At 49.3% G+C, this 21,033-nt stretch overlaps 8 protein-coding genes across 8 annotated transcripts; 6 read left to right on the top strand and 2 right to left on the bottom strand.

Annotated features, from left to right (window-relative positions):
• Nucleotides 1–176: 176 nt before the first annotated feature.
• Nucleotides 177–704, bottom strand: N7489_003046 (uncharacterized protein; the record flags this gene model as incomplete). The annotated part of the gene is made up of 1 exon (XM_056708801.1): nt 177–704. One exon carries the CDS (start codon nt 702–704, stop codon nt 177–179), a length of 528 nt encoding a protein of 175 aa, XP_056573103.1.
• A 1,509-nt stretch (nt 705–2,213) lies between these two features.
• Nucleotides 2,214–2,738, top strand: N7489_003045 (uncharacterized protein; the record flags this gene model as incomplete). Its single annotated transcript, XM_056708800.1, has 1 exon — nt 2,214–2,738. One exon carries the CDS (start codon nt 2,214–2,216, stop codon nt 2,736–2,738), a length of 525 nt encoding a protein of 174 aa, XP_056573102.1.
• A 1,469-nt stretch (nt 2,739–4,207) lies between these two features.
• Nucleotides 4,208–5,048, top strand: N7489_003044 (uncharacterized protein; the record flags this gene model as incomplete). The annotated part of the gene is made up of 3 exons (XM_056708799.1): nt 4,208–4,339; nt 4,394–4,541; nt 4,567–5,048. The coding sequence occupies 3 exons, from the start codon at nt 4,208–4,210 to the stop codon at nt 5,046–5,048; spliced, it is 762 nt and encodes a 253-aa protein (XP_056573101.1).
• Nucleotides 5,049–5,856: 808 nt separating this feature from the next.
• N7489_003043 (uncharacterized protein) lies at nt 5,857–6,519 on the top strand (the record flags this gene model as incomplete). The annotated part of the gene is made up of 1 exon (XM_056708798.1): nt 5,857–6,519. The coding sequence occupies one exon, from the start codon at nt 5,857–5,859 to the stop codon at nt 6,517–6,519; it is 663 nt and encodes a 220-aa protein (XP_056573100.1).
• Nucleotides 6,520–8,981: 2,462 nt separating this feature from the next.
• On the top strand, nt 8,982–10,220 carry N7489_003042 (terpene synthase family protein; the record flags this gene model as incomplete). The annotated part of the gene is made up of 3 exons (XM_056708797.1): nt 8,982–9,152; nt 9,210–9,531; nt 9,592–10,220. 3 exons carry the CDS (start codon nt 8,982–8,984, stop codon nt 10,218–10,220), a joined length of 1,122 nt encoding a protein of 373 aa, XP_056573099.1.
• A 1,553-nt stretch (nt 10,221–11,773) lies between these two features.
• Nucleotides 11,774–12,775, top strand: N7489_003041 (F-box protein; the record flags this gene model as incomplete). The annotated part of the gene is made up of 3 exons (XM_056708796.1): nt 11,774–12,247; nt 12,311–12,701; nt 12,759–12,775. The coding sequence occupies 3 exons, from the start codon at nt 11,774–11,776 to the stop codon at nt 12,773–12,775; spliced, it is 882 nt and encodes a 293-aa protein (XP_056573098.1).
• Nucleotides 12,776–14,901: 2,126 nt separating this feature from the next.
• Nucleotides 14,902–18,452, top strand: N7489_003040 (LEA domain protein; the record flags this gene model as incomplete). Its single annotated transcript, XM_056708795.1, has 3 exons — nt 14,902–15,180; nt 15,218–17,872; nt 17,931–18,452. The coding sequence occupies 3 exons, from the start codon at nt 14,902–14,904 to the stop codon at nt 18,450–18,452; spliced, it is 3,456 nt and encodes a 1,151-aa protein (XP_056573097.1).
• A 427-nt stretch (nt 18,453–18,879) lies between these two features.
• Nucleotides 18,880–20,473, bottom strand: N7489_003039 (uncharacterized protein; the record flags this gene model as incomplete). The annotated part of the gene is made up of 6 exons (XM_056708794.1): nt 18,880–19,783; nt 19,834–19,911; nt 19,963–20,006; nt 20,074–20,199; nt 20,268–20,371; nt 20,446–20,473. 6 exons carry the CDS (start codon nt 20,471–20,473, stop codon nt 18,880–18,882), a joined length of 1,284 nt encoding a protein of 427 aa, XP_056573096.1.
• Between the last annotated feature and the right edge of the window lie 560 nt (nt 20,474–21,033).

The following is a 21,033-nucleotide window of genomic DNA, read 5'->3' as shown; positions in this document are numbered from 1 at the left end:
GGCCTGTTCATGTAGGTTCAGGCAGTTTCTTTGCGGGAAAATACTTCAGTTCAAACCTTGAAATGACAGATGCCACCTGGCATGAGAATGGGGGCCGGATTATAACACACTTGGTCAGCTCCAACGCTTAGTGTGCATGCCAGTGCCAAGTAGCTCTCAACGTTGAGGCCTGAGGATCAGCACCGGAGCGGCCCCGGCGGTAAGGCTTTAATCCGACTGCTGCCTGTTTGGCCATTTAATTCGTGTAGAAATATCACAGCCACTTCTGAGTTGTAGAGCTTGTGAACAACAGCAATCACAGTGCACGCCTCAATCTCTTTCTGCAGAACCTCGTGTATCAAAGCGTCCGTATCCGCGTCAACACTGCCACCCATCTCATCCATAATGAGGACGCTGCCTGGATTGATTACTGCTCGAACAAGGCAGAACAGCTGCCTCTGTCCATGCGACAAGGTCCCTTCGCTCATATCCTCATCCAGCACGCCGCGAGACTCGCAAAAGTCCCATATGCGCACGGACTGATGTGCCTGAACCAAGCGCTCGTCGGCAGCGACCCTGAGAGAATCAAGGTTCTCGCGGACGGTGCCTTGTAGGAAGAACGGGTCTTGGGGAAGGGGGTTGAAGCGGGCACGAACGGCCTGGCGAATGATGGTGCTGATGTCGATGTCGTGAACGCAAATCGATCCTGATTGAAGCTCCAACATGCGCAGGAGAGTTGACACCAGGGAGGATTTGCCACTACCTGTGCGACAGATGGCTACCTTTCCCCCAGGTGTTTTGGAAAGGTTGATGTCCTTGAGTACTGGGTCCGTGGAAGGGTCATAGGATACAGTGACACCGTTGAATACGATGGCACCCTTCGCGGGACATTTATCGCTGACATACCCAGTCTCATTGGGCAGGTTCTCGTCTTTTGTGTCGAGAATATAGGTACGGACACGACTGATAGCTCGCCCCAAGTGTTATTTCAACCTTCGGCCACTCGGTAACAAGCGTCTGTAGCGTGGTACTGAATGTCACGATTTGATACAGGGCTACGCCGTGATAGCCAGTTGAGCCACTGCCTCTGATATTTGTCGCAAAGGCAACGAGAATTATGGCGATTCGAGCGACAAATAGGTCCAGTACTATTGTCAGCCATCGCTGGACACAACACAGCAGATAGTATGGCTTTCGTGACACGTTGAGGGAGTCGTGGACGGATTCGACGTAGTGGCTTGTCCAGCCAAAGCCCGTATAGAGGATATACTACCCAGGGTTTCCAAGAACTGGGAGAAGAGAAGGATCTCGAGCTCGCACAGTTGATCGAAAATCATAAATCCTGGACCTGCTCGACCTGGTCTTCAGCAAAGGTTTCGTGGTCGCAAACAGGATACGGGATAGTTTGCTGAAACGGTGCGCCAAAGGGAATGGGGAAGAGATAATACATCTGGTAGCCTGAAATCAATCCCCACGGTATTCACCGAGGTGAAGGGAGGCCATTCTCTTCGCATATGCTAGTATGGTCCTTGTACCATTTGACATATGATTGCGCGGGCGTACACAAGTGCCGTGAAATCAGGTGAATGGAGCGTGTCTACCCTATATGCCATCCACAGGTATGAAGAGAACAGTTAAACAGAACACACCGACCATTGCTTTGGCTATTTGACTACCTGGATGCATTCATTCCGACTCATGCTCGAAATGTTGCCGACCCAGGTCTATCTTTATGGCCAATCCTTCCTCGAAAAGAGAGACCAAACAACTCAGGCTTCTGTGGCCTAGCTGTCGGATACTGGAGCAGAGGTCTGGGCTTAGAGACTTATAATGGAGGAAGATTCGAACTCCATAGGAAAGGCTACCTACCTAATTGGGCATATTGGCCGAGCTATTGGTTGTGGCGCTGTTCCGCTGTCACATATTGATTGGTCAAACTTGCTGCTGTATGGGTCGTCTCATTTGCCCAAGTGGGGAGTAACTCGCCGGGTCAACCTATAAGGCCCGTGGACATTGGCCTTGGCCATTACTAGGGTCGTTTAGGGCTGATATAAGACCTTTATGACTCGTTCAATTGTTAAACATTTCCCCATTTATTGGTCTTCAGAAGAGTACTCCGCTAAACTCTCCCAATTCTTTCTACCTTCAACCAAACACAGCCCGCACTCTTTCACTCCTCACGACACACCCACACGTTCTTTCTAACGCCAACAATTGCAACAACACCAACCAAAATGCTATCCATCAAAGCTCTCCTGCTAGCGACAATGCTATCTGCCATTTCAACCGCCGCAGAAACCAGCTGCCCAGTCGGCTGGCTCTCAAACACCTTCCACGGCACAAAATGCTGCGCCGGCACCATGGTCATCGACGAAGAGGGGGCGTACTGCTGCGTCGAAGATATGAGAGCTTACAAAGAGGCACTCACCAACACAGCGCTGCTCTACGCTACCGCAACAACAACTGGCGAGACGAACTGGTCCACGGTAGAGAACACTTGCGTCGCAAAGGTCCGCTTCACAGCCAGCGACTACTCGGCCCAGGTCTCGTCGGCGGCGAGTAAAGCTGAGGCCACTCCCACAAATGTTTCTACGAGCCAAGCCACCACAACCAGTACCACGGCTTCTGGGGCTAGCTCTGGTATGGGCTCGCAAACTTCGAGTCCGACTCCTACTTCGAATGCGGCTACGCCGCTTGCTACGGGTGGAGAGGTTGTGTTTGGTGGCGTCGCAGTTGCTGCTGCTGTTTTCATGCTGTGATGAAAATGTGCTTCTTGCACTTTTGGCCCCCATTTTGGCTTCAGGTCCGGAAGATGCCGGATGCTTCCCATATCGGAGGTGCAATTTTGTACTGTATTTACACATACCCTTCGGAAATGAATTGAATTAATGTATACACGAAGACATTTCCTACTGTCACTGCGATGTGTTCAATTCCAAGCATCACCCGGAATCGAAGAGAAATGCAAGGAACTGAAAAGGAGGTGCGCCATGTTACATTGTGCCCCAGGGCAAGGCTTTAACGGCTTGGCGGAGGTCGGCCCGGACCACCCGAACCAACGGGGATCTTGGGCTAAGCGCTAGCACCAAACTAGCATCTTGGCGGCCTTGGTGACCGTTGGTACCTTCTGGGGCGAACTCATGAACGCTTCTTTTATCACAGCCTTTTCAGTTGGCTTGAATCATCCGACAGAATTATTGTGGCCTTTCCCGTGTAGGATCGAGCTAGATATATCTGGTCATTGCCATGTCAGTTGTTGATTACCGACTAAATATATTGCGTCCTGGATAGCTTTGATTATAGGAATAATTTAATCTATACAGGGATTCAAAAACATGAATACTGTCGATGTGAAAGCATGGACGTCTGATCTCGCCCTTCTTGGCGTCAAACTTCATAACGACCATGGCTGCAGGAGAGATGCGACCTTGGAGACTCCCATGAGATATTCAAAGTACGGGACTGCGGAAAAGAGAAGAATGCAAATCAATCCGATAGACTTTGTTAGCAGATTATTCTCACGCAGAGGAGGTAAGAGGACCGGAGTGCCATGGCAAACGGAGGACTTACTTCTAAATTATATGGTGACTACCTCATTACCCTACCTCGATGCTGGAAGAGGCGTAGCACAGAATGGGATATGCTTCAGTGGCTGCCGTTTTCCTTTTCAAAGATCTACCGGCCTCTCTGTATCCGGAATCAGGAAGACAAAGTATACTCCTATGACGGATTCAAAGAACACTTCCGGGAATGTCAAGGGGCTCAAAAACTTTGGGAATTAAGCAATAAAGGGTTCAATGTCTCCGGTGTCTCAACACGCCTCGAGGGTGGAGAACCCTTTGTGAAATTGCATGGGAATGTCAAAATTCCGCAATAAAACGTGGACATCTATTGTTGTTCAGTAGGAGGATGAATGGGTCAATCGCGCACGCTGGGAGTTTATTGTATTTGGAGTCATGTGATCCTGTCGGTGGATTACCTAGCGTTTTGCGCTTTCTGTTTCCTCTTCTCTTCCCTAGTCTCGCCAAACATGTCAACACAATTGAACTGCTCTCTTTTCTTCTTGCCTTGTGCCCCCAGACGGTCCCCACACCCATGACCCACTTGCGCGGCGGGAGTCCGAATCACGTGCCCGATAATCACCAACACTTTCTTTTACCTTGCTCGTCTTTCGCGTCACCCCAAATCCGACAATAAAACAGAATTCTTGCTGTCAACCGAAGAGAACATGATTAGACAGCCACGGGAGTCTCAGCCCGACCCGATAACCTCGGAAATAGCTCATTTCCTTGCACCACTGGTTATCTTCCCATGGGGACCGCTTGCAATGAGCTACCTGGGCGTTCCTATTGTCGTAGGAGTAAGTGGTATATTTCTGCTTGATGTTGCAAGACCTACTAATAACGCTTAATAGATTGTTATGGTCGCTGTCCATGATGAGGATTATCAGACAGCATGCCAGAAGCTCAAGGACTCGGCATTTCGGGAGATAATTCCTGAGCGCACCATCCCCCCCCGAGATATTATCAGCGCTTCCAGATCCCGACGAGGCGCTAGAAGAGGTTAAGAAGGAGTTTCAACGTTTAGACAGATCAACTACCACGTTCGAATATCCAATCAATCACCACCTGGCAGGGAGCGTACGGTTGACTTTGGCCCCGAACTCTTTTGCAAATCTTCCAATACCAGATGCCACTGGTGATGTGAAGCAGAGTACTGCCTCTACGAAGGGGTACGACATCTACGGCAACATATGTCATCCACTCGAGGAGGCATTAGTTGAAAGTTTTGTCAAGTGCGTTGTTGACGATAAGAATGATGAGAATGCCGAGTTCTCTGGTTGGGGCGACAGATTGGGCACCTGGGTAGCCATGATGTGTGGTTATCTCGAGGTCAACAATGATATCCTCGATAGCTGCCGAGATGAAAGAGCCGTAGAATGGTTTAGTGTTAACTATGGTCGAATACACGAGGAAAAGTTCGGCCCTTTAGATAGACGTGTCTCGAAGCGACTAGGTTCTGGACACGAAATGCCGGTGGACATGAGGGGGAATCCATTGCCCAAGTGACCTCTACAGGAGCGATTTTGCTTGTCAAATGCGCGCCGAGGAAGCAGCCATGGAATATGATTTAAGATTTATGAATATCCATGTATTTTTAAAATCTTGCAAGCAATTGGGAAAGCACCATACTAGTATTATGTCAAGTTATTGAATTTCTCGCACGAAGTAAACAGGTTACGAAAACCACGGAGTCGCGACTTTCACATGCGAACCGACACCGGCCCCACAGCCCCGACTGGAACCTTGGAATTCCCATGAGCCGCATAGGTGGAGCCTCCAACAGCTCGGCCCTTGGAGTACCCAGGTATCCATCGATGTTGGCATGGATCGCATGTCAGACCTCACGTCCAATGCCTCCAAAAAAAGAATCGGGTAGGACTGACATTTGAAACACAATAGATGGCCAGACATCCCAAAAGAAATTCGAAGCCCCGTATGAACTTGTAAAAAGGCGCACTTAATATAACGTCTCTAATACTATATGTTAAACAGTTCACTTAACATAATACCAATAAACCGAGAAGAATCAGTGAAGACGAAGACAAGCCTACAAGTTGCTATTGGCGGGGCATTGTTGAGGCAGCCGTTCTGCCTAAGGCGGATAGGACATCTGCTCCTCATCTCTTCCTTCCCCTATCTTTCTCAGTCACCAAGTTCTCTTCTCACAACTTCCTCGCCTTAAGCCACATCATCTACGGATATCCTCTTTTGATTTACTCCACGATTCCTCTTATTCAAAGGTACAACAAATGACGACCCGCATTCTGCTCACCTTACTAACTGACCGCTCATAATACTATAGGAAACTCTCAACATGCCTGCGCTCCTACCAGCGCAGCTGGAACTCACCGTTGCAACCATTGCAAGAAGCCTTGACTCATTACAGATAGACTACGCTTTGATGGGAGGCGCAGCCGCGTGTCTCACGGCCCCAGACCCCAGTCGACAAACACAGGACGTTGACCTAGTGATTCACGTCGATGAACGAGCCATCACCGCAGACCTGCTCACCCAAAGACTATTGAATTCATTCCCATCTGACTTTGGCCCAGTGAGCCAGTTCGGCCACATTATCCCCGGATACAAACTACATTTGCCTGAAGGCGACATACAACTGGTGGATGTCGAGGTATTCGATTTCAGAAGCTGGTCACACCGACCTCAGTACAATCTTGACAAAGCGACACGAGTGACGAAAACCATCAACGGTTATCCTGTGAAAATCTTTAGCCCCGAGTGGCTCACTCGGGAGAAGATACTGTCGCAATACCAGCGTAGGGGTGTCAAGCATGCCTCCGATATCGAAGATGTGACCCGCCTGATGCGATATTGTGTGCCCAATAAGCCGGAGCTCAACTTTAATGACCAGGACCAAGAATTCCAACTTGCATTGTCAAGCATCCTGGAGGAAAGGCCCCGGCTACGAAGCGGTCTCCGTCGAGTCATCAAATGCAGTAAGGTATTTGGAAATTGGTAAGATTCAAGCTGTTGTATGTTTCTGGCAAGGTCGCTAATTAAATCATACTTAGTTTTCTAGATGACCGGTTACAAAGAACAAAGGAAAGGCCCCTACGGAATGGTTTTATCAGCTTCACCATAGATGTACTTGCCTTGCTCCTTTCTACACGTTTTATTGATATACATTTTATACCTCGTCTTGCACCTATCAACCCAGGTTTGTCCAAAGTGCCGTGATACTTGGTGTGGTCACCTAGCTAGCGCAAACAGCACCCTAGGATGACCACGTCTTCAGACATATCTGAGACCAATGTCGTGATGAAGGTGTAACGCACAAATACCCTTTCACAACCTGAGGCACCCATCTCTAATGCCTGAGGAACCTTCCATTTTGTCTGGCAAATTTATCTTCCTCTCACTTCGGTTCCTCGTATAATTAGTAATAATTAGATCAAGTAAGGATAACATCCTTGCAATGGCCTTTCAATTGCCTAATTCATGGGATATAAGCTGTAGAACTAAGAATTCTAAGCCTTCCAATAGATATGGACTGTTGCTGAGCTACCATAATCCGAATCGCTTGGGTGGCATTATATTGGTATACATTTTTGAACATCATTCTCCTATCATTTGTTTCGCAAAGGAATATATAGGGAAAAATAGTGAAAAGGGAAAATAGTGAAAAGAAGAGGGTTTATCTGAACAACAGGTGAAGAACCCAAGTGGGGTCAGCCAAAGCCCCCAAACTCTCAAGAAGATATTGTGCTGATCATCTTCCTGAATAGTAAGCCAAGATGTCGAATGTTTAACAGTTTTGGGGGCTAAACTGACAACTCAAGCCAAACTCTCCGAAGGATCGCTGAAGGGTTTCTTCTGATCCACTTAGGCCCACTTGGAGGAACTAGATCCCGCCGCTATATTCCCTACGCGAAGGTGGGGTGAGATTGTTGGAGGGGTATCTAAGAAGATATTCAGTACACTGTGTCTGCTTGAATGCTATCATAATAGGAATGAATAAATAGAACTAATTAATTAGAGGACTAGATTCCCGAGGAAGAGGCGCGGTTGTATAATTAAGCAGACAAGTCAGGGCTAACGTGCAGGTTAACTAAATTAGTTACTTCCAAGGTTAATATGCAGTCCAGCACACACGGGCCGTGGTGTGACGAAGGTAAAACTGAGAGAAACCTCAAGACCTATCTCACCACTAACCGAAATGGACTATTTCCCTACACTCCATTTTCATTTTCTGTCCACGTATGTTGTAGTAATACAATCTATGAGAATCTGCCTTTCATACAAAGATTAGACTTCGAAATATGCTTCATAGTTTACCTATTTTTGGAAAATAGCCTATCTTGCCTAGAATAAAAGTATATACGAACACTCTATGGAAAGGAGATTCCGTCATCTCAGTAACTTGGAGATACCCCTGGAGGCGGAGGATTGATATATTCCCTAGCTTATCACGATACCAAAATTCAGTTGACTTGGATAACAAGAGAAGCGGTGGGGTTCAAAATGCGCTAAACCTGTAGTAGAAGGAGATATAGTATGCAAATATTGTGCTTCATAACTATCAATCCCGATCCCCTTACATCGGCTCCGACGCGTCTCTCACCAACGGTGCACATGCGTTATAATAGTCATCCCACTTGCGTTGCATATTGCATAATGTGCGAATAATATTGTGCATTACATAGGTAGCTTCTATTGGTCACGAATCACTATCCATTGAAACCAAGAATGAGAAGCTTGGCCTTTCCATGGCAAGTTCGACGATTCCCGGCGCACGTCCTTCCGCGGTCGAAAGGGCACCCACACACCCTTCCGCTCTCAACCAATTCAAAGATTTTATCTATACAGATCATCCGGCTACTATCGCCTTCTAGGGTTACATCAGTGGACCTGTGATCAGTCCTTGGACAGGCTATTATGGTAATCCCTGGGTTCGCAGAAGACCCTTGATACCAAGTCACAAACCATTGGATATGGAGTAGCATAACCATCTAATGTATCTCTTGCTTGATCTGGATTGCTTTACAGGTGGGGAAAAGCATCCGACGAAACCCGCGATCCACCTTGCCACGTATGGACGTGTGTGCATGGATACAAAGCGCCCCGCACCTTCCATGCGGTGAGGGCGTCGACCAAGTGGAGCGGGATTTCTCCCATGGGGGAAGATTTTCTTCGCATGCGATGCGAACCAGGATTCACGGGTCTATACCTTCTCCCGAATAACCGTTAGCTCTATCGCAGGTGGACTAGCCGATAATATGACCTATCATACAACGTCAAATTATTGAGGGAATATTCCACGTGCATACTTAGAACCAGATTAACGTCATAAACAAAGAAAACATCTTGGCTGTTACGAAGGTTCAGACACTCTCCGGTTTTCCGTGCCCGTGCTGGATGGGGTGGGATATATAAACTGTCTCCATCGTCGGGTGTTCCCTATTTACCCAAACGAACTTGAACATGACTACGTGCGGTTATACATTTTCACACCAGGGGATCGTCTCTCCTACTGGTCGGATTGATCTTCCAATCAATGTAACAGGCCATATACCCAATTATAAACGTCTCAACGATGAGCCTGTGGTAAAGACATGTGAAATCCCCCTGGGAATACGTGGTGCATCTCTCCAGGTTAGCCAATCACTATCCTTTTTTTCGAGAATCCTGGACTGAATAAGTTGGATGTAGCTCAAGATTCCTCATTACGACATAGTCCCTCTCAATCCAGCTCCTCCATCGGCCGTCCTCTATTCACATGCTAATTTCAAGGCTTCGATCCAACCAGAGAAAGCTGGAGATACCAAGGACTTCTATGACAGGTGCTTCGCAGAAGCTGCTGCAATTAATCTGTTTTTCCCCGATGTACGATCGGAAGGGATCCGCGTATGCATGACCGCGTGGCTAGCTGCAAACTGCGCGGCGGATGACATACTTGAGGCTATGCCGCCGGCTGCAGCCACACTTGCGTTGCAGGAGGCAATCTCGAAGCTCCAGGGAAAGAAGGCAAACGGTATGTAGATCAAGCTCAGCTGCAAAAGAGCCCGAGTACTGATATTGATCCTTAAAATAGTCTCTCCGACAAACAAGGTCGCGTCAATCCTTTGCTTCTTCCAAGAATATTGCACCCAGCAACTTGACCTCAGTGAGAGTACCGCCCGCGAACTCAGCAATGATATATGCGATATGTGCGAGGGCTTGCTTGACGAGCTCCTATTTCGACAAAACATGTTGCCTAACGACCTGGAAACTTACCTGCAATTCCGCGGTAGGACGATGGGGATACATCCATTTTTCACTCTGATCCGGACTTTACACACACCAGTCGAGGGAGAATATCTCTCCCGCCTGCGGGATCTCCAGAAGCGGGTAAGTTTGGTGCTAGGGCTACAGAACGACCTTGTTGGTCTGGAGAAAGATCGTCGGAATGGCGAGACCATGAATGCAGTCTTGGTATCACTAAAGGAACAAGCGGGCACGGATGTGGATCACATGAATATGATATTGCCAAGGACGATTCAAGAGGTGTGTGGTATCCACAATCTATGTCTATCGGATGCAGTGGAGATGCACGCCGGACTCCGCGGTTCGCTGAATGGAGACGTCCACGACGCGGTTCTTGAAACTGCGATTCTGGCCTTTGCTGACACACATCTGAAATGGTGTGCTTCGTCTAAAAGATACCAGGCCAAGGTAGAATAGGTAATTGGTTCGGGTTAGTTTAATTGGGCGGAATATAAACATGGGGTTTAAAGTATACGATTGAGTTGTCTCCACTTAGTTTGTCACACTGCAGACGCCACGATGTGATAGACAGGTGCACATGCAGTGTGCCCTAGTGTCATAGGTTAACCCGATTATGAATACGTGAGGCTCGAGGAATGTGATACGCCACCCTCGAGCTGCATGTGTCCCAAAACATTGGCGGTGAGAGATGTGGCGGTGGATTCGTGAATGGATAAGGCTGCATTATTTGTAGTGATTGTTGTGGTGATCACCAGGGGTATACTCTTACATGTTGTGGTATTATGTGGGTGCAGATGGATCCTACAGGTCACCAAGAAGCCAATATTAGATGTACTAGAAGTACTAGATAACGGCGCATTATTTAAAGCTGCTGCAGGCCTACTCGTAGGAGCTGTCTCATGATATACGCGGGAGGGAGGTCTGTACGCGGAAGACTGTGCAGGCAAAATTAACTATTGAAATGGTACTTGAGACATACATATGGTCCTGGAAATGAGTTGGGCTAGTCTAGAGTCTATTGAGGTAGGAAGTAAGGGCGGGTAAGGAAGATCGGCCAAGCTTTAGGTGTGGTAGAACAAAGAAATTTGAGTTACCTGAGCATAGCACCTCAACCTGGCTGTTTCCTCTTTGGGTTTCAACCTTGTTTTCTCTATATGCACACGTCCAATTTGAGTCGCCTTGGATAGCTGGCACCCTCCGTGGCTGTTTCTAGACCCAGCCTTGGAACGCCATACATGATCTCTGTAACTGAACTCGTCTCGTGTCGGTCTCTCACAACCGGTGCATGGTCTCTCCCCCTGTTCCACTACGCCACACCCACGCACGGTGATGAATGGTTCTTTTCCGGGTTAGATGTCTCCCCCAGCACTGACCTTTCTCAACTACCAATCTACTGTCCGACCAACAGGATACTCCAATATTTATGGAGTATGAGGAACATCATAGGGAACGGTCAAGTCCCACACAAAGGAAGAGCCACACTAGGCGGTATTGCACCTGAATGTTGAGGAACTGGAATAAGACGTCCGGAATACTAAGATAATAAAACGCGGCTTAGATATAAAATTGTCGTCTACGACGGAAGGACCTAGAGGGCCCAGAATGCTCACCCCAGTCATATATATTGCCTCCGGCAAAGCGTGTCACCACCTACACTCATCAATTTATTTTCGACCCCTGCCAAGATGGCGATGATAATTTCGGCTCGGAATAGATGAGTCCCAGTATTGTTCCTCTCACTCGTATACGAACTGTTCCCGTAACCCTGGAGCCCGCAATGGAGTGGACCGCGCCGGGGGCCGGGGGCCGCCCCGACGGAAATAGTAAGCAGACAGGCGGGGTCTAACATGTGACTGAACATACTTACGCTAGTCAGGACCCCAAACAACATCCAGAAACTACGCGTAACAAAAGGCACAGCCAGACCACGTCAAAGAGCACGCCAAAAGCAGAAGTTAAAGGCTCACCTCACTCGCCATTGGAGCGGATCGAGATCCCAACCAGAAAGGATGGCAGGTCAGTTTGATGGTATCGGGACAAAATCAGCAATCAACAAAGTTATGGATACTCCAGAAATTCTGGAGATGATCCTGTCTGGGACGGATATGCGCACACTTCTCACATCTGCTCAACGAGTCTGTCGCAACTGGGCGAGTCTGATCAGCAACTCGCGGACAATCCAAAAGGTCCTTTTCTTCATTCCAATCAACGACTCCGAGTGGGGAATGGGTAAAAAGATACCTAACCCGCTATTGACGGAGACTTTTGCTTCTTTTTTCCCCGTCAAGACCAGACCGGATAGATACCAGTTCGACTTTCGCGACTTGGTCATGACCAGAGACGCCTCAACAATGGCTCGATTCGTAAGAGCAGATGCAAGCTGGCGCAAGATGCTAGTCCAGCAGCCTCCCATCTCGGAAATTGGACTGTTCCATATTTGCCACGCAATGGGCGGTGATAGCGCTGAAAGCGCTAGCATCCCAGTCAGTCTCCAACCCGCACCACGATCTGATTTCAAATACTGATATCTAACATGTGGTACGTAGGCAGATAAGGTAATGCAAGAGTCCGGACGCGATGGTTTTCGGATGGAAAGGCTTGTTGAGCTTTTGCTTCTTAGTTGCCGGGTTGAATTTTCCCCGTTTACTGAAGCACGGGTGTATTGGTCGACCGAGGAACCGATTTCGTTTGACGAAAGCTTCCAGGCTATCAATGATGCGTTTCACCGGGCGCTGAGCGAGTTCGGGGTGGTTGTTTACACGCGCGAGGTGATACAGTGCTCTGTGGGCATGATTAGGCCTCCAAGTGCCGAGGAGCTCACCAGAAGAGAGATTATCGAGGCATATACGAAGTGCGGTGTTGATGTTGATTTTAAGAAAAGGGATCTCGAAGACTCAATCGGTGAAGGAACTGACTTAAAGGAAGTGTTTCGCGCTAGTAGGTACGATCTATGGTGACCGTCATGCATATCGCTGGTTTTCCTCCATTCTCTAGTCCTGCCGTCCTATTAAATTGCAGAAAGAGAACTTGGTATTAATCATTAAAGCAAATATGCAACTGTATCTCAAATGCTTCCGCGATCTATACAGAATATGGAGTACATCATAGGCAACTGTCGACTTTATATTTGCTATCAAGATAGCGGAGCTTGGGGTACGAGTGGAGCCGCCAATACAAATGCCTTGCGGGTCTTGGCGATCGACACATACAACGGTGACATGGGAACGATGAGAAAAGCACTGATTGTTCTCAATCGGAAGTGAAATCCAGGGATTTTGGTATCGAATAAGGGAGCGATAGCGTTGTTTTATACTTTGCCGGGTTCAGCCAGACTAATACTAAAAACGCTAGTGTGGCAGGTTTGGCTAAGAACATGTTATAACAAGCTGCATATATATACAGGACATCACCAGGTTACACGACCCTAGTACACTATCGTCATAACAATATAGAGCCGATCGATCCAAACGAAGAAAAGTACACAGACGCCAAGATGTAGCGGAGCTAAATCTTGATTTCGGAAGTTTGAAAACCGGAGAATTTTGAGTGTAGCCGTTGCACGACCTACAACAATAGTACATATACATATCCATGGCTCTATCTATAGAAGCTGCAATTATATTATACCATTTGGAGAGTATGAAAAGCTAACATAGTACCTAGGTATTCCTTGACTTCAGGTGGTGATATCAGGCAATGACTTGTGTGGCTGAACTCCCCACCAAAATAGATTAAAATGATCTCATACCTCTACGCTCATGCCTCTGACAGGGACCCCGACCCTGAGCCGGTCTGTTAGTTATTACTGTTCTTTATGGCTTGTGAATATACGCAATATACAACTCAGGAATAGTCGCACAAATATTCTAGGTGGTTCGTGAAATCGTCATTGAACAGGATGGCCATTGTATGTAAAACATTCCAATATTGTGTATCAACCGTTCACGTGGAGAAACATTGCAATGTTAGTTCCTGGATTGTTGCACTGCTTAAGAGTTTCCATATAACTTCTGATGTAATGATGATCCGGAGTGCAGCTGGCGAACCGGGGTTTTTCTTTTTTGATTTCCCTTCTCAAACAGGGACAGTGACAAAAAGTGACAGGTAGTGGAGGCGAATCTCATAGTGGAAACCATATGCAGTCTCTGATAGATCTCTGATTGGTTCGTCTATGTCTTTCCACGTTTGCGATAGCGTGGCTTCGGGGTGAATCCATGGGAAGCAGCCCTGACATTGGCCAATCATGTTACATCTTGGATTTCAATTATCTGGATAGTCTAGACTTTTAGGTCAGGAACATGACAGATGAATTCAATATCACTCTACTACCCGGAGAAGATGCCATCGCTCGTGCAACGAATCAGACATCTATACTACAAGCAATAGGCGCGTACTATTGTACAATGTCGGTGCCTCCGAGTTGTACAGCGTAAACTCCCCCTATGCTAAGAAGCACAGCGCTCCACATCCACTCTCCTTCTACACCCCGATTGAGCCACAGTCCCTTTAATATCCCAGTCCGGCCATCTGATTCGTGCGCCAACCCTGCAGTACTATATGGATCAACCATTTCCCCGACGAATCCCACTTGGCAGGTCATCTAATCGCTCCACTCCATGATGCCGATGATGTTACTAACGACCCTACCACGCCTAGTCGTACGTTGTATAGATTAACTCTATGACGATCCCCCGACAAGGGTTTCGTGCGAAACTGATATAGTCCAAAGCCGTTATGATATCAACGGACTATGACGTAGTAGGCTCTGCAGGTATTGTACCTGGTTACAGTGCCTATATAGACAGTCACGATGTTGGGATTGTTCGATGATATATCACTGAACTCTTCATATAAATACCTGAAGCCGCCTCTGAAATTATTCTTTTGAGATTATTCAAACCTATTCTATTTCAATCTATCTAGAAACTACCACCTACTCCCGAAGTATACCCTGTTCCCGGGATTTGTACATCATCATTTACCAGCATACGTTTTTACGAAATATACCTCACGTCCCTTAACGGAAACAACTGCATTGCGTTCAATTTGCAATTCCCCAACTGGATTTTGATTCTTCATATCAACAACACACGAACCCATCTCAAACCCAACCATCCAATCCCGAACAAAAACAACCATGTCCTCCCCCGCCGTGAGCAAAGCACCTCCAAAGCTGGGCTCCAAGGCCGGAACGCCCACCAAAGCCCGCAAAGGTTCCGGCTCCAGCGCAGCCAGCAAACCCAGCACCGCCGCAAGCCCAAAAGCCACAAAGAAGTCAACCACACCTCGCAAGCTCTCCCAGAAAGCCCCCGAACCCCTCGACGACGACATCGAAGAGCAATCCGTCCCGGAGACACCCTCCCCGAAGTCGAAGAAGCGCACAGAGCAGCGCCGTCCCACCTCCCCGCCTGATGATGTCGCTTCCCAGGCGCCCTCCGCCTCCGGCTCCGCAGCCCCCCCTCGGCCGTGTCTCCGGCGTGACCGGTAAAGCTAAGGGCCTCGCCAGCAAGACGAAGGAGACAGCCCAGCAGGGTTCCGAGAGTGTGCAGAATGACGCTAAAAATGCCCCTCAGACTGCCACCGATAACCTTCCCGTGCCGTTTGACATGTCTGCATTGAAGGGTCTTGACGTCGCCGAAGGCGGCAATATCCTCGGACAAAATGGGACGCCCATCGGCAAGGTTGTCGAAGGTGATGCTGAGGAACTCGTTGGACAGACTGTTGGCGATGACGGGGAGATTCTCGACGAGGAGGGCGATTTGATCGGACGCGTCGATATCCTCCACGAGGTCGCGGACCAGGCTAATAAGTCCGCCGATGATGCTCAGCAGAACGTCGGAGAGGTTGATCTGGAGAATGTTGTTACGGATATCGCTCAGCTTGAAGGACTTCCTGTTTCTGATGGCGGTGTTATCAAGAACGCTGCTGGTCAGGTCGTCGGCCGGATTGTTGAAGGGGACCCTGAAGACCTTATTGGGTATACCCTCAATGATGATGGTGAGATCGTTGATGAAGAGGGCGATGCCATTGGTCGTGTCGACTTGATTCCTGTTGAGGAGCAGAAGAAGGCCATTGAAGGAGCTTCTGGTGATGTCACTGATAAGGTCGGTGGTGTCAAGGACGATGTTGAGGATCAGTATGAAGATGCTCAGGATGGCCTCTCCACCGATCAGGGTAAGAGCGCTGCTGATGGCGCGGCTGAGGAGGTTGAAGACGATGTCTCCGATGTCGAAGAGAATGCCGACAAGGCTAAGTCTACAGCCGAAGATGCGGCCTCCGACGCTGAAGACGCTACTGATGCCGTGGATGGCACAGTCGACGATGCCAAGGACACCACAGAAGACGCCAATGAAGGCGCCTCGGATACCCTCAATGAGAAGGCCGAAGGTGCCAAAGATACTGCCGAAGATGCCACCGAAGAGGCCAAGGACACCACCGAAGACGCGGGTGAAGAAGCACAGGAGACCGCCGAGGATGCTGCCGAGGAAGTCGAGAAGCAGGTTCCGGGCCTCGAAACTCTCGAAGGCAAGGTCTGCAACAAGCTCGGCTACATCATCGATAAAGCCACCGGCAAGCCCGTTGGCCAATTAACCGAAGGCGACCCGAAAAAACTGTCTAAGCTCGGAGCAACACTCGACAACAAGGGCCAGTTCTGGGACAACCGCGGCAACGTGATCGGCCAAGCGAAGACTCTCCCGATCGAGGAGGACGAAGGCGACGAAGGGCCCTTCTCCGGTCTGGAAGGCCTAGTCGTCGGTGAAGACGGTTTCGTCGAAGATGAGAACTCGAACCGCGTCGGTCGCCTGATCGAAGGCGATGCGAAGAAACTGAGCGGCCGTGGCGTTGATGAGGATGGCGAGATCCTCGACCGTAAGGGTAATGTCATTGGGCGCGCTGAGCGCCTTGAACCCGAGGAGGAAGAGACTGGACCTGATTTCTCTGCTGTTAATGGGCTCTCATGCAACAAGGCTGGGTATGTCATCGGACCCGAGGGATATCCAATTGCCCGTGTTGTGGAGGGGAATCCCAAGGAGCTTGCCGGTAAGAAGATCGAGGATGGCGAGATCTACGACGGGAAGAAGGTCGTTGGCCGTGTTGAGCTCATTCCCGAGGAGGAGATCGAGAGCAAGCCCGAGGGTCCCTTCGCTGGCATGGAGAGCCTCTTCGTGACCAAAGATGGATTCGTCGAAGATGACGAGGGATCCATTGTCGGTAAGCTTATTGAAGGTGACCCCAAGAAGTTGCGTGGTCGAGCTGTCGACGAGGATGGCGAGATCACCGATAAGTACGGCAATGTCAAAGGTCGTGCTGAGCCCTATGAGCCTCCCCAGGAGGAAGCCCCTACCGAGGAAGACTTGTCTATCTTGGAGGGCAAGGTTGTCAACAAGGCTGGAAACGTTGTTGACCCCACCACTGGTGCAGTGGTCGGACGCATTGTCGAAGGTGATAAGCGCCTCGCTGGATGCAAGGTCGACGGCAAGGGACAGATCTGGGGTGACAATGGCAAGATTGTTGGACGTGCTGAGCTCATCCCCGGGGCTGAGCAGAACAAGGCTGAAGGACCATTCTACGGATTCGACAACGCTGTCGTCGGCAAGGACGGGGTCGTGCAGGACGGCGAGAAAATCATCGGGCGTCTGATTGAAGGTGACGCCAAGCGCCTCCTCGGCCGCAAGGTTGACGAGGATGGTGATGTCCTCGACAAGAACGGCAACACAATCGGCAAAGCTGAGCGCTGGGAGCCCGAGGAGAAGAAGCGTGTTGTCAACCCCATGTCTGGGCGCAAGATCACCAAGGAAGGCGAAGTCCGCGATGCGGATGGCAACCTTATTGGCAAGCTGACCTCGGGTAATCTTGCCACGCTGATCGGCAAGACAGTCGACGACAATGGCTATGTTGTTGACAACGATGGTAACAAGATTGGCGAATGCACCTTGCTTGAGAACATCCCCGAGCCGGAGCCCGAGGCGGAAGAGGAAAGACCCACGCCCGAAGAGCAGGAAGCTGCAGCGAAGGCCGAGTCCGACCGCCAGCTCGCGCAGAAGATGATCTCCATCCTCAGCCAGACTCTCGATCAAGTCAAGCCTGTTTGCAAACAGATCGCCGAGGTAAGTTCTAACCCAATACATATAACCTTTCAGGCAATAGTACTAACACGACATTCAGGCCTGCGAGAAAGCAGACCGCACCCCGAAGGACGAGCTCGACGAGGAGAAGCTTGTTCAAACGGTCAAGCCGCTCCTCGAAGAAGGTGGGCGCATCCTGCAAGAGTGCAATGGAGCCATCCGTGCCCTCGACCCCGATGGACGCATTGCCGCGACAGCTAAGGCGCGCGCTGCTTCCCGCGATGCCACTCCCGAGGAATATCAGCTTGCCGACATGATTAAGGAACTCACTGAGACGGTCATCAAGACCATTGACAATGGCAAGAGACGCATCGCTGATATGCCTCATGCCAAGAAGAAGCTCAGCCCCCTCTGGGGTCTTCTCTCTGAGCCATTGTTCCAGATCATCGCAGCCGTTGGTCTGTTGCTGAATGGCGTGCTTGGACTGGTTGGTCGTCTGCTTGATGGTCTTGGTCTTGGTGGATTGTTAAATGGTCTGCTTGGCAGTCTTGGGTTGGACAAGTTGATCAATGGACTTGGTCTGGGCAGTTTGACTGATGCTCTTGGACTGGGAAAGAAATGAAAGGGCCGGGACGAATTTGGGTTGAACGTTTGATTTTGTCTTTTCTGTTTTTGCCAGCGTTAAGTCTTTTGGCTCTGTACTTTAATCTCCTGTACTATGATCTCTGTCAATATTAATTAACTTGATTTTTGATTTTGATTTTGATCTATTCACAAATATTAATATTCTCGTAAGTACAGATGCGCAGGGTAGGATGCAGTTTCCATGCTTGGTTTCATCAAATCCACCCCTCTGGGATTGGTTATATCTCTCATCAGATCAAGATAATAACACATATGTAGAAGGAATGGACATGTTCATAATTACAATGAGGTTGAACATTTAAACAATGCACCGCTCAGGGCGCTTTTTGTGGCAACTCCAACTGGAATTACGCGATTGTGTCGACGGTCGATTCTTCCATAGAGATGGCGTGGCGTATACTAAGTTAATGTGTCTTGGATGTGTCAGTCGAAGCGTGAGACTGATCGAGTTGGGACGATTCACCGAGGTTGCGATAGGCTCTGTCTCTGGCAGCACCCTTATCCTTTCGGATAGTAAGGCAGTTGATGCCGAGGAAAGTCGTGATGCGGTTGATGACGAGGACAGCCCAGTGCATGTAAATAACTAGAGCGAAGAAGAAGTACACCCAGAGATAAAGCAGTTCCAGCCATGGGGCAACGACCGGGAAGCCGATCACGGGCAGGTTGATGAGGACCGCGCCAGCAATGAGGGGAGCTTGCATGATAGTCCAGAGGGGGAAGGGCTGTCGCAGAAGATGGGCCAAAATGACCATGGTGGTCATCCGTCCGAAGACGAACGCCATAACCCAGCAGAACAAAATGAGGTGATTCCCGGAAAGAATAGTCGAGTATGGCGAGAACAGCCAGGCAATGTTGGAGACGGTGAAGGCAATCATAGGCACCCACTCCTTAAGCAAAGGGGTGAACGGCAGCCCCTGCTTCTTGCGGGCCTCAGCTACATTCATAACACATCCGGGGAGATGTCCGAGGAAGAAGCCACCCAGGAGAATTGGGACCCAGAGGTCCTTAACGGAGCTGTTGCCGAAGATCTGGGGGAAGTTAAGGAACCCAACAATGGGTTGAGACCACATTCCAGGGCCCCAGATTCCGGAGGCAATCATAGTTGCACAGGCGATGATGAGGCCCTCAGTCGGGCCATTGAAGTAGCCGAGGTAGAGCGTGTGGGTGTGGAACGTCTCCCATGTGGAGAAATACATGGCCAAGCAAGGCACGATTGCAGTCCAAGCACCAATTTGTGAGGCTCCAAAGCCCATTGCGGCTGTCGAGAGCAGACTGGCCAGAGTGCAGTTCAAAGAGTCGATACCGTGACTGTGCCTGATTAGTGATCTATCCAAGGCTGTTCGGAGTGCGGTACAAACTCAAAAAGTTCCCCGAGTCCGCTCGACGTCCCCGTTCGGCGCGCCTGTTTACCATCCACATTGTCGAGGGTAGAGTACCTATCTTCGTGAGTCGGAATCATATAAATGGAGGGGTAGCCGGTCACTCACATCCACATGCCAAGAGCGAAGCTGTAGTAGATCCAAGCGGGGCCCTGAAATATCTGGTTAACTCGCCACTTCCAATAAATCACCGAGTAAGGAACAGGAACAAGAACTCACGGGTCCCACCATATCTGGCACGAAAATCTGAATGATGAAGATATTTCCCACGATCCACATGAACCCAAGAAGGGTCACCATGTTCGGGGCCATCCACATCGGCACAAGTTCGACGAAGGCATTCCACTGAACAGAAGAAAAGTCAATTGCTTATTCCGAACGTAACTGGTACGAGGTTCCAAAGGTTGCCATACATAGTGCTTCAAAATATATCGAGAAATGAACGACTTGTCGACAGCGGAATACTTGTAAGACTTAAGGGGTAGGAGGGCATCGTCGGAAAGGGAATCTTGGGTCTCTGTAGAGGTTGAACATTCGAGTTAGCCTATGGTTGGGAATAAATATGGTGACAACAGTCTTCCTATCACTAACCTTGGACCATCCGGTAGATTGCGCTCATTTTTGAAGATTGGGCTGGGTCACGCGCGGAATTGGAGTATAGTCGGCGGGGGGTAAACACCAGCACCTCAGTTCATAGCGAGATGGGCAAAAAAAGGGTAAAATGGACAAATGCACACCAAATCAAATCATGCCTTTAAACACAAATGTCGACTCGCAAGAATACGTGGAGAAAAAGGAGAAGTGGGAATTGTTCCAGATGGATTTTCAGGTCGGAATCACGTGCCTTGCTCCGCATCGGGAACGCGAACAAGGGAAGCTCGACTTGACCGAATCCACGCGGGATTTGCTGGTGCATTGTTCGGACATAAATCGCATTGTCGCAACTAGTATTGCCCTCGAGCGCATCGATCGGGCCTCACTTGACTTTTCCCTTACCCTACAATCTACCTCAGCGCCGTGCGATAATCCACCCTGCACCATAATCGCGTAATCACCCATCTCGCATTTCACCGTCACCTGAAGCTTTGATCTGCGCCAGGCCAACTGCTTTTCGATTTCCTTCCCGCCCTCGACACTACAATCAAACACTGAGCCTGGTTGGATATGACGGTGGATGGT

This window comes from Penicillium chrysogenum, assembly GCF_028827035.1.
Source record: "Penicillium chrysogenum strain IBT 35668 chromosome Unknown utg000001l_segment0_segment0, whole genome shotgun sequence".
Lineage (NCBI taxonomy): Eukaryota > Fungi > Ascomycota > Eurotiomycetes > Eurotiales > Aspergillaceae > Penicillium > Penicillium chrysogenum.
This window is presented reverse-complemented; position numbering and strand designations above follow the sequence as displayed.